General features: G+C 38.6%; 1 protein-coding gene across 13 annotated transcripts in view; it reads right to left on the reverse strand.

Annotated features, from left to right (window-relative positions):
• TENM3 (teneurin transmembrane protein 3) overlaps window positions 1-12,943 on the reverse strand; it is a 1,065,662-nt gene that overhangs the window by 154,509 nt on the left and 898,210 nt on the right. For all 13 annotated transcript variants that reach the window (XM_069977777.1, XM_069977778.1, XM_069977779.1 and 10 more), the window contains 4 exons: window positions 12,677-12,887; window positions 11,842-11,943; window positions 11,457-11,651; window positions 9,228-9,428 (listed from right to left, as the gene is read on the reverse strand). In XM_069977777.1, the coding sequence (XP_069833878.1) occupies window positions 9,228-9,428; window positions 11,457-11,651; window positions 11,842-11,943; window positions 12,677-12,887 (709 nt within the window). The remainder of the gene's footprint in view (window positions 1-9,227; window positions 9,429-11,456; window positions 11,652-11,841; window positions 11,944-12,676; window positions 12,888-12,943) is intronic.

Below are 12,943 nucleotides of genomic sequence, written 5' to 3' on the forward strand. Positions count from 1 at the left end.
AAGTTGTCAGAATGGGCTGAATATTTTACAGTATCTGTCCAGTACACATGGATGGGATTTTAGAAACCCCATCTATTTGTATTTAACCCATCTGTAGTAACCTGCCTGATTTTTTGTTCCCTTAGAGTTCTCTTAAGGCCCTATTAGAGAAAATTATTATTGTCCGTATTTGGCCGATTATCGCCCATTACGGCTGATAATCGCTTTGTGAAATAAAAGGCAACAATCAGCTGACATGCCCGATGTTGGCTGATTGTTGTCATTCACCATCTTTCAACATGTTAAAAGACTAACATCTAGGATAGCAAAGATCTCCTGCCATTGCTCTGTGTAATAGGAACACTGCTGTCTCCTAAGGGCTCCCCAGACGATCTAAAGATGGTCCAGGAAGCACCTCCCACAGCTCCCTGTAGCCTGCCGCGAGCAGGGAATGAGGATCAAGTGTGCACTGATATGACAGACCGGCCCCCTGCTTGCTCCTGCATAATAGGTCTTTAGAGTGATAAGTAGATTGAAGTGCCTGACATCCACTGCCCTTATTAAATCAGACAATAATCAGACAAGAGACAACGTTCACACAGCAGTGGGGCTGAACAGATGTCAGCTGATTGGGTGTAGAGAAGACTATGGTCAGTTAAAGGCCTATAATGGGAATTTATCATATCAATGAAGTAATAGAATGTCACTGTTTATGAAAACCTAATATTCCATTTTCAATGAGATACTTATTTCTATAAATGATCACAAACTGTGAAGATATGCTACAAAAAGTACAATGAATCATAAGGATGGGCCCACTAATCTGCTGCAGAAGAATAAATTGCCAGCCTAGCATTTGAGGTCATTGTGTTCTTGTGTTCTTTCAGTGAACTCTGTACATTACCATACAAGAACACCCATTTCTATGCAATTACTGTGGATAACAATGGCTTTTTTTGTATATCTGTTAGGGAATGACGATTCCCAAATGCCTCTGATGTTTAAAGGCAGAAATAAATAATAATGGTCTTTTGCGTAGATGAAACCATTTTCCCAATCTGAAAGGACAGTCCTTGTGTTACTGCTGCTGTCCTGAGGAAGCAAAGCTCCTTGGAGATGTATCAGGGCTGGCGCTGGAAATATTTTATCAAAATAATGACATTCAGCCATTTCCCCTGTGAGATCTAGATGATTCAAGGTGAGATGTTCTGCACATTTTTCTGCAGTCACTCCTGATGTCTATAGACCAATATCTTCCTCACTTTGACCAGTGTCCAAAATCAATTGGGCAATTACATGTAGAGCAAATAATGGAAGCTGTAAATTGATTCTTTGCAGTATGACACAAAACATGTCTATGTTAAGAAGAATGGTGTTGCCCTTAGGGGGAAGTCACATCTTGTGTTGCTTTTAGATAACAAAAGGCTGGGGGACTAAACTCTTATTTCTTTTCACAAAAAAAAAAAAAACACCCATTATTGTCCCCATTACCAACATCCCCATAATAAATATAAGCAATAAAGTGATCCCATGAGATTCTTTAACTACTGCTCCCAAACAATACTCATCTTTTATGCTGGTATTTCTACTTGCTGTCACAATGTGACATACAAGAAGCCAACAGGCAATTGATTGCATTGTACTTCCTGTCCAGATGTTGGTTTCAGGAAACATGGATAGTCCCCTGAAAAGTGTTGTCAACCAGAGGAGTGGTCAATAAGTCCAGGCAGGTGCTACACTGTAATTATCAGTCGGGAGATGAATTCTTTGCAAACGTGGAGTTTTGATTATGGCCACTTGTATAAGTGATGAAGTTGTGCGCTCAGACAGTGTGACATGGTAATTCCTGGCCATGATACTGGGAAATGTAGTGTAGATGCAGCCTGAATGGGATCTTGGGATCGCTTTTATGCTGCCTGGACCAAAAGTCAATGGCAGTGCTCGGAGGCTTCTCTCTGTCCTACTAGCCTTGATTGGTACATCTGTTATTTATGGGAGAGATCCATCAGTCAAAGCTAGAGGGGCAGGCAGAAGCCACTGAGTTCTACCCCAATGACTCGGGGTTCAAGCAGCATGAAAGTAATGACAGGTTCTCTTGAACATGCGTAAAAAGTCCTTTTTTTTAGCAGGATCTTTCATACTTGGTACAGCTAATAAAGGATGCCTGCTTATTTATTGCCATAGCTTATGTGTGCTGCTTATTCCGTAAAAATTTACAGTGATTCATGTAAAAAGGAAAATAATGTCAACCATTAAAATTCCACTTGGTGTACTTCTCCTGATCCTAGCAACTGATCAGCAATTAACCTCATTCTATTTGAATATTTCAATGAAAACTGATGCATTTTGGTTGCTACAATTTAACTGGCGTTCTGCAAATAGATTTCTATGTTAATGCACTCTCCATAGCACCTGAGCAAATGGGGATGTCTCCATTGTGCTCCAAGTCATTGTTATCAGTCCTGAATGACAAGGAGGATAACCTGAAATCGCTTGTTTATCCCTCATATTAACATTTAGGTCATGTGGGTTCCTTTAACTGTTTCACTTTCATATCTGTCCCATAGGAATGGGCTAATTAAAACAGAGACTTTGCACCATCATACTTTTTACCTAATCTAATGCAATCTTAACACCATCCATCAACCCATTTCTGTCACTGTTCCGTCACCATTAATTTTTACTGTGAGCTCTGGTGTGACAATGTATTGAAGGTACCTGCATAAATTTAACAGATACTATGTAAGAGAGCCAACATAAGTACAAGCGATAACAAACTGACAAGAATCGTGATAAAAGAAAGGGTTCTGCTTAGCAGAGCTTGTGGCCTGTAGAGGATTAACCTTCCACAAGATTACTATATTTGAACAAGGTCTCTGATGTATTAGGTGCAAGGAGACAGTGGAGGTGAGAAATTTCATAGGCAGAAATCACAAAATGGAAAGGTTGCACATGTGATGTATGTTTCTAAAAGAACTCTGCCGCAGAAGAACATTAACGTTCTATTGACTATTTACCGTCTCAATTCCATAAAAGAAGAAATATTAAAGTAGGCCGGCAAGTAGATAAATACAACATATTCAATTATACAACTAAATGAGTCTGAAAAACCTATTCAGACATACAGAGAATACTACACAAAACTGAAGCATATAATATAATGGCCCTAATAAAAATATATTCAGAAATAATGTGAAGTTTACTTACTATAGTAATAATGCTTTAAATGAAACCAGTTATAAAAAATACTTATTGGACAGACCTGATCCTATAGGACACAGGACAACTTTTTTTTAAATGGCCAATAAATAGGGGTTTAAAAAGGTGTCTGTAAGGATCAAAGGTGATTTCCATCAGGAAAATCAGAAGGAATTCTCCATTTGCAGTACCTATTTTTTTGGACTGCACATGGTGAATTCCTTCAGATTTTTTTCGGAAAACGCAGCCGGGTAACGGAATGGCCGGTCTCTGCCCGGATCATCCCTGCCGGTACTTAAGCGAGCCCGCATTAGAGCTTCCCATAGCCCACAGTGAAGGGAGCGGCCGGAGCCGCTCGCTTCACTGTGTGAACTGGCAGGGTTTCCTACAGCCACAATTGAATTGTGGCTGCAGAAAACTGACATGTCAGTTCTTTGTAGCCCCGTGCAGGATCCCGGCCGGAGCATATACGATAGAACAATAGACATTGTTCACCCGTACAAAGTACGGGCAACAACGGCCGTACTTCTACGTAGTGTGAACATAGCCATGTACTGCATTATTTACTGTTGGATGGGTTATGGGATATATTTGCTATTTTAGCTTATGTGTTATTGTACTGGGTCAGGTTGGTTGATGCCAGCAGTACCATTGTTGACATTTTAGTGTTTTAATGTAGAGTGGTATCTAGGGCTTGTTTCCCTAGCGTTACTGCTCCTGTACTTTTGCTGCTTATATTTTTGTATTTGTTATTTTTTATGTAATAAACAATTGTCTTGATGTGCTACCTCTTTTGTGCATATGCTTTTACTATTGGGCTACTGTGTTTTTGATATGCATTGGTTTAGCACTTAGGTTCATATGGTGGTGCCCACTATCTCTTTTTTGGTTTGCTAGTTTTCTTTTGCAATCTCTTCTACTCCTGTGCACTAACACAAAAGAGCTGCAAGTCTGATGGCAGAATAATACAAGTGATCAGGACTGCAGTTGGGCACCTGTGCGCTTTGGGAAACAGTGTTAAAGGGGTTATCCAGGGCTACAAAAACATGGCCACTTTCTTCCAGAGACAGCCACACTCTTGTCTCCAGCTTGGGCGGGGTTTTGCTGCTCAGTTCCATTGAAGTGAATGGAGCTTAATTGCAAACCGCAACTGAACTGGAGACAAGACTCGTATTGTCTCTGAAAGAAAGTGGCCATGTTTTTGTAGCACTGGATAACCCTTTTAAGGGGGGAAGCAATTCAGTGGAAAAAAAATACCATGCTGTGGCATGGAGAAACCTCACTGTCCTTCGTTGGTTGAATCCACTTGGATGAAAATATTACCTGCAGAATTGTTAGCACATCATACTCATTATGTTTTGGTTCTGTTATTACTTTTACTACGTTCTGGGTATAGTGATGAGATCCATGGTGAATCTGCAACACAATACACACATAACGTATGTGTTTTTTTTTAGTATTTGTGACACATCTGCATAAAAAAAAACAAAAAAAACAAAAAAAAAACATTTGTTGAATCATTTGTTGAAGATGTTTGTAGTCCAAGTGCCTGGGGCAATATAAGCTGTATATATGGACTTGCAAGTGATTGCTTAGGTCTGGATATCTGGGCCAAGTGTCTAACTGCTAACCTTTGCAAGAATCTAGGATCTATAAATCAATGGCAGACTATAGAGATAAGCTTTGCCAAGTTTTGTTCTCATGTTTTGATCTTGTGTTCTTAGTTTTTTGTTCCATGTTTGCATTATCCTGATTCTATTGTTTGAAGATTAGACTCATATCTTGTGAATTTCAGTATTTTTGTCTTTGCTGTGTTATTCGGGGTCCTGGTGTCTTCTACTTGTTTTGAGTCCAGGATTAGTGCAGGGAGATTGTACAGACACTAAAGGCCCTATTACACGGAACGATTATCGGCCATATTTGGCCGATATCGGCTGTTACGGCCAATAATTGTCCGGTGTAATACAACATAATGATCAGCCAACATGAACAATGTCGGCTGATCGTTGTAGTTGTTTGTCTTTCAACATGTTGAAAGACAAACGACTCATATAGCAGCGATATGCAGCCGTCGTCTCGAGGAATAGTAGTGGCGACACCACACTGCTGCTATCCGCTATGGGCTGCCCGAAGGATCTAGTGATCACCTGGGCAGCCTTCTCGCACCATGCCCCCCCCCCTGCTCTCACCCGTTGCTGCCACTGTGTGTAACTGACAGTGCTCGCTTACTCCTCACAGTCAACCCCGTGTAATAGGGGCTTTAGGTTTTCTGGTCAGATTAGGTTAGAGAGAGTATAAGGGACAGAGAAGGAAAAATAATACATTTTGTCTGCATGACTTTGCTTGTGACCGTTGGCTTTTCCCCCTATTCTGCCCCAGGGTACAGTATGTGAGAACTGGGAGTTATTATTAGGACCCAGGAGAGGTGACTGCTATAGGTAAAGTCAAGTTCTGCAGTCTAGTGACCAGCCAGCTCCATTACACCCAGCTATACTTTATGTTTTACAGTAACTGGGCAATATCTTATGTTGTATGTCTGTCTAATGTTAGATATTCCAATATCTGGCAGTGATATTATCGCTATGTAATGGCCCAAGGCATATTTCAAAACTCCTTCATACTCTTGCATATTAGAGTCGATAAGGTTGACAAAATGGGTTGTTTCCTGTAGCATATGGGATTTACAGTCCCACTTACAGACCCACCAAATCTATGGCCACCAATTCCTAATCTTGAAACCTGCTATAACTATACCCCTGACATTTACGACTACAGCCTAAATCATCTAAAGGCAAATACATCCCTCCAATAACACATAAACTGTTGTCTAACAAGAAGTTCTTTTTACCAAAGCCAAATCAGATTAGACAGCGGCAGCAAGATATGAAAGATATAACAAAGGCTTCCATTCCTTTATAACAGAACCCTCCGACACCCCTGTTTTCTCCAGAAATCATTTCTATCTACAGCAGGTTCAGTTTCTTATTAAGAGACCTGAGATGGTTTGATTAACTTCAAAGCTCCAGAATATCAACCTAACGGTGGGAGAGAGGGGTTTATTTCACCAGTCCCTTTTTTGTTCCATCTAATCAATTTTTCATTAGGGTGAAGGTGTTTATCAGCTTTTAGCACACAAGCTTTGAACAGTATGCGTCAATCTTTGTAATGAACTTATTAATTAGAGCTAATTTAATTCAAGTGGAATTGAAGGTCTAATTAATGGAATGACTGCTTATGAAGATAGAGGAAAGCTGTGCTGATCTCCAACCTAAACACTGCAAGGGAAAGATTTTCTTTCCCTGCAGCACTAGAACAAACCGATTCGCCATGCTTAGATTTATTACATCATGATTACAGATGTCTGAAGGTCACCTCCTGCTTTTAAGATTATGGGCTCCTCAAAGGTTAGACTTAAAAAGAAAATATACAATCTGTTTTAAGGCAGCATTAGTTGTCTCAATAAATGCCGCCATAAAACGTCAGTTCAACACAGGGAAGCGACAAGACTTGTTTACTTTGAACGACTGCTCGCTCTATGGACACTTCAAACAATATCTGTGGTGTAAAATTATTAATAGTGGGAAGTCTAATGCCTTGTTCTCAGACATTGCAAGTTTAATAGGAACATTAGATATTTGAAGGGTTTTTAGTAGTCCTTGACGATGGAATTGTAATGGCTAACTTTCAATGCAATGAATATGGAAGAGCAGAAACCGCAGTAAGACTAGGACTATATGGTGACTATGCTTGCATGACAGGTAAATTGAAGTGTCGCATGAGACAATGTATGCAAGTAGTTAGTAACTAACTAAAGGAGTCGTGCTGCGACATGCGACATATCATGACTGTTACAAAAAAAACAAAAAAACATTTTGGTTGCTATTTTTGTCATACAGTAAGTGACTTTGGCAATATTGATGATCTGTCTAACTTTTTTTTTTTTTTTTTGCAGCTGTAGTAACGTTGAATGACAGCAAGTTGTAAATTGCACAAATATTTTGGTTGTGCAACTAATGCTACGTTTACACGAGGCGATTATTGGCCCGATCGTACGATTAACGATTTCGAAGTAACGATTTTTAAATAACGATCAGCGTTTAGATGGAATGATATATCGTACAGAAAATTCGTTTTGCAATCGTTTTGCGAGCGCTTAAGCCTATCTCACACATAGGTAAAATCAGTGAACGACTGTTTACACGGAACGATAGGCAAATTTTTTGTGAACGACGATTTAAGAACATGTTAAAAGATCAAAATGAACAATTTATTGATCGTTCGCCGCGTTTACACGTACGATTATCGATCGTTATCGCGAAAATTCGCCCGATAATCGTTCCGTGTAAGCGTAGCATAAGGGTCCATTTACACAGAAAGATTATCTGACAGATTATATGCCAAAGATTTGAAGCTAAAGCCAGGAATGGATTTGAAAAGAGAAGAAATCTCAAGCTTTTCTTTATGACCTGATCTCTGGTTATAGTCTGTTCCTGGCTTTGGCTTCAAATCTTTAGCAGATATTCTGCCAGATAATCTTTCTGTTTAAATGGACTCTTATGGTACTTTTACACGGAGAGATAATTTGCCCGATCGCACGATTAATGATTTTGAATGATTTTTTTTATAACGATTAGCGTTTAGACGGAACGATACATCGTACGGAAAAATCGTTATGCAATCATTTTGCGATCGCTTAAGCCTATCTCACAAATAGGTGAAATCGTTAAAAGAATGTTTACACGGAACGATTTACGAATTTTTTGCGAACGACCAACGATAATTTGAGAACATGTTGAAAGATCAAAATGAACGATTTTTCGCTCGTCGTTTGATCGTTTGCAGCATTTACACGTACGATTATCGTTCGAACTCAATCGTTATCGTGCAAATTTGAACGATAAATCGTTCCGTGTAAAAGGTCCATTGGTCGCACAACACGTCACCATGGAGCCCTAGTCTAATTGATTTAATTGGTTGATTCTCATAGTCATGCAGATAGCAGGTGGCTCTCATTACTAGATGCACTTTTCTCCTGGAATTATGGATAATTGCACAGACCGGCCAGCAGAGGCCGCCAGTATTTAAAAGTACTGGGATCCTAATCAACTGAATATGATTCCTATAGTTCATTCATTGTTAAATCACACAGCATTGGAAGCACCTAACAATGAGAAATAATTGACTGTGTACCATTAGGTCAATGCTTCTTTTTGAAAAACTTTGAAAACAAACAAAGGTTAGAAAATACATTTCATATATTCTGCCCATGGACCCAATAAATGTTTTTCAACTGCTTTAGTGCTTTACACATTGTTAGCACCTATGGTGAAGTTTCTTGTTTTCTATGAAGGCATCTCTATTATTACGACTGCAAGCAAGGACACAGCTGTAAGTGATTTCTGCTTTCCTATTAAGTCACTGGTTCCCGATGTTGACACCTTATAGATATAAAATTGTGTGATTACACTAGATGTTCATGCTGTTTAAAGCAATTTACTATTATGTATGATCCTAGGTAAGCATTGGTTTGCCTCTGAAGGACCTGCCAAGGCATTGAGAGTAGGTGTTCTGCTAGTATAAAATGCACCCATGGCTATGATGCTTTACAATGTTATCAGTAAGGGTCCATTTACACAGAAAGATTATCTGATAGATTATCTGCCAAAGATTTGAAGCCAAAGCCAGGAATGGATTTGAAAAGAGGAAAATAATCTTTCTGTGTAAATGGACCATTAGAGATATAATTTTACTACCCTGTTTTAGACACAGATTAGTACCAATGAATGGAGGAATCTGGGTCTAAGCTACCCACAGCAGAACCCAAACAGATCCCACATCAAGAAGTAGGATTTCTTTTACCTTAGTCAGTGTCCCATTGTCCTATGGGACACTGACTAAGCACAGATTTAACCATAGATTCTGATTAGGCATTTTAAATCTATGTGAACAAAACTCCATGTGAACACACCCTAAATACTTTGATGGTGATAGCCTGAAAGGTTAGCCAAATTGTAAAACATACTAGGTCCAGTGAGTAACTTTAGTCTTACCAGTTGAACAGTCAGGCCCGGTCCAGTTGGGATCACAAGTGCAGCTTCCAGATTCTTGAATATAAGTGCCATGCCCGGAGCACTGGTCAGGGCACATAGATTTGAGGATTTCACAGTTGGTACCACCCCATCCTTGGTTGCAGTGGCATTCACCATGAATACAAACCCCATTATTGGAACAAAATGAATCCAGGCAATCAGCTAAGAAAAGAAAGATACATTAGTTGTTGACTATTATTATCTATCTTTCAGATTTTTCTCAGGGTAAATTACAAAAACGGCATAAAAGTTTTTGCCTTAAATATCTTAACAGTGAAAGCAGTCAATTTGAGAGCTAATAATAATAAAAAGTAGATAATAATAATAATAATAATAATAATAATAATCATAAAAAAAAGAAACTAAAAAAAATGTACATACTATCTGGCACTGACCAAGCCACAATGTGACAGTTTCAGCAGACAATTTTTGTTTTAATGTATCAGCTGAATACTCTTCATCTTCCTGGACTGCCATTAATGTGCTCTGGATGATGAGACTTAATTCAGCAATTTGACTCAATAAAACGTTACACTTGTAGGGTCAATGGGCTGAAAATTTAATTCCGGGGATTTAATTGCATTCCTTTGCACATGCAAATCAATAAAAACAATTTGATCAAGGAAAGAAAATGGTGGCTTCCTCCTGAAGAAGCCAAGACAAAATGGTCTGTGCGCTACATAACAACATCACAGTTTTCCTAATGATATCTCATAATGCCAAAAGCCATGGATCATGTTTCACCTCCGTTCAGATTCCTGGAGAGTGTTAAATGTATCGGAAAGGAACCGCTTCTCTTCCGTAGATTGCCACATTTTATATATAAGCAATTATATGTACAGTATATAGTGTCTTTGAAATGGTGACTGTACTACTACATAGAAATAATGCAAATAGGAGACGGATACCCGTGTTTATCCAAAAATAACGCAGGGTTTTATAAAAAAAAATTCTCTGAAACAGGGGCTAGAGCCTATTTTCGAGGTAGGTCTTACTTTTACCCTACAAGTCCTCCACAATTCCTTTCCTGTACTCCACAGAGTAGCTTTTTTATTTTAAAAAAGCACCATTATTAATGCAGTATATCAGTTAGAGATGAGAGAATCCGAGGACTTGAGAGGCAGGCGGTGGGTCTCGGAAGAGGGTGAGCGGATTTTGCCCTGCCATGGCGGAGAGTAGCAGGGCACTTGTCCAGGTTGAGAGCTACGGTATGCCTATTCTCTGTCTTCGTGACATCAGTGATGGCTGGCGGTGCTGACTGTAACTCGGGATTCTTTTTGAAGTAGGGCTTATATTTGAAGTCTACTTCAAAAACTTAGGGATAGAGAGGGCTTAGTTTTTGAGAAACAGGGTAAAAGATCATGTTCTTTTTACTTATCGGTTTCAATTTTCAAATTGCAATTTTTTTTTTTTTTAATCTTTTCTTTTTCAGTACATTATTAAGAGGGCAACTGCCTGAGCTGTTTTTTTTAACAGCATTTAGAGATTTGCTTTACAGCAAGCCCCATGAACATAGGCAGCAACAGTATGGAGCTGACTCATTCACATCAATAGTTTCTATTAATGCTCTGTGACCTGGGAGAAGAGGGGGAGGGTAAGAGCTGGCCATTTCCTATTGTGAATGGCTTGATACCACCTTATCTATATATTGGTGTCACTTTTCAATGTTTTCCTGCTAATAAAGAGAGGGCTGCTGAAAAGTCATTTTTACACAACAAGAAGTTTTACTATATTATTATAAGGCTTAATGGTTAGAATCCAAACAGCAAGATTTCAGAATTATTGGAACATAGACAATACAATGGGGAATTTAAAAAATAAAATCACCAAATTGTATGTATATGATGTTAAATATATATATATATATATATATATATATATATATATATATATATATATATATATATTATTTTTTTCTTTTTTTATTATTATTTTTTTAAATATATATTTTATGATTACAGTTCCCTTTAAGACCTAGGGTTGTATATACATAAAATTAACACACTTTTAAAGTGGTGTAAACTCAAGGTGCTATAGTATCTGAATAATAAAAAGCTCCATTGTAATATGCTTGGCAACCAATCTGATACCAGCTGTCATTCAGTAATGGAAAGTTAAAAAACATGATTGGTCGCTATGTACACATCTGTTCTTAGACATGAACTCTTTCAAAATGGCAATTTTATTTACCTTCCTCGCAGTTCTCCCCTTTATAACCTGCATTGCAAGTACAAGAGCCCATAATACATATTCCATGGCCACCACAGATAGGATCCACACACTGGTTACTGGGCACATCACATTCGGTTCCTTTCCAGCCACTATAACAGAGACAACGTCCCTTGGAGTACTGACCATTTCCACTACACAAAACAGGACAGGCTGCTGTGAAATATAACATGACAAAGGAAGAATTAGGACACATTGCATTGTCACACAAGCAGTCATTGTGCTTACAAAACAAAAAACAATATAGGATGAAGCAAACAAATATGTCAGGCGTTTGGTGCTGTAATAGCGATGGCTAGCACATCTTAGCATTGTGTGTTTAACAAAAGAAATCTAATATGTGTACCTCTTGAACAATCAGGGCCTAAGAATCCAGGAAAACAGTGACAGGTTCCCGAAACACATTCCCCGTTTCCATGGCAATTACGCGGACATTCCACAACGGACTCTGCAAAAAACAATCAGATTTGGTAAGTAAGACTGTTTATGCAAGTCTTGCTGAGTTGTTGCCATCCCATACACATGTACTCTTACGCTTCCTTTAATAACTGTCAGGTATTTTGATCATTTAGACTTGCTTAGTAATTCGAGGAAAGCAAATATTGACTTATTTCCTATAATTGCCGGTTGTGCTGGATGGAATTAGAAGTTTCAATTTGCTATGACAAGAATGTCCGGAGCGCAGAATATTTTTAATGCAGGTTGACTAATTTAATATGACATTCTAGCTCGCTGCCATTGCAGATACTTATACCATAATTAGCCGAGACATAAATGCACGTCAGTCACTCTGTTCTGTAGGCAGTGAACTCAGACCTCAGACTCCATATAAAATAACAGAGAAGCGGAAGCTAAGAAATGACTTGAAAAGTTATCATACAGCATGAACTCTGCTGTTGCACCTTTTCTTGGCTGTCAGGACTGCCAATTTTACACATTAAGTAATATCAATTATTTTAACTTTTAACCTAGTGTATACTTACCTATGAAGCGGTAATGAATAGTGACAGCTTGGCTTGGTGCTGTAACAACCCTTGACTATAACTCTGCTAACTACACCTACGGGAGTCTACCACTTTGTGGAAGAGAGATAGAGATAACATTCACATTACATACTGTAACATTTTCATATTACAATACATCCATAAACATTCAAGACACCTAGGAATGGGGCCACTCACCAATTACAATTGTGTTAAAAGACACTGGTTCAGGGTTCTTTCCATCATTGTAAAACGCAATGTGCCAGATGCCAGAGTTCAGATACTGGATGAAGCCAGCTTCGTGAATGCTGACAGACCTTGGAATGCGTCCCGTCTTTTCAGACTCTAGAAGGTTGCGTTTTTCTCTTGAAATTAGTCTGCTTCCTTCCAGAAGTTCAACAAAATCGTACTGGAAATAATTAAGACAAAACAGGGTGAATCTAAACATCATAGTGGTATAAGTAA

Source organism: Dendropsophus ebraccatus, chromosome 7 (genome assembly GCF_027789765.1).
Source record: "Dendropsophus ebraccatus isolate aDenEbr1 chromosome 7, aDenEbr1.pat, whole genome shotgun sequence".
NCBI lineage: Eukaryota > Metazoa > Chordata > Amphibia > Anura > Hylidae > Dendropsophus > Dendropsophus ebraccatus.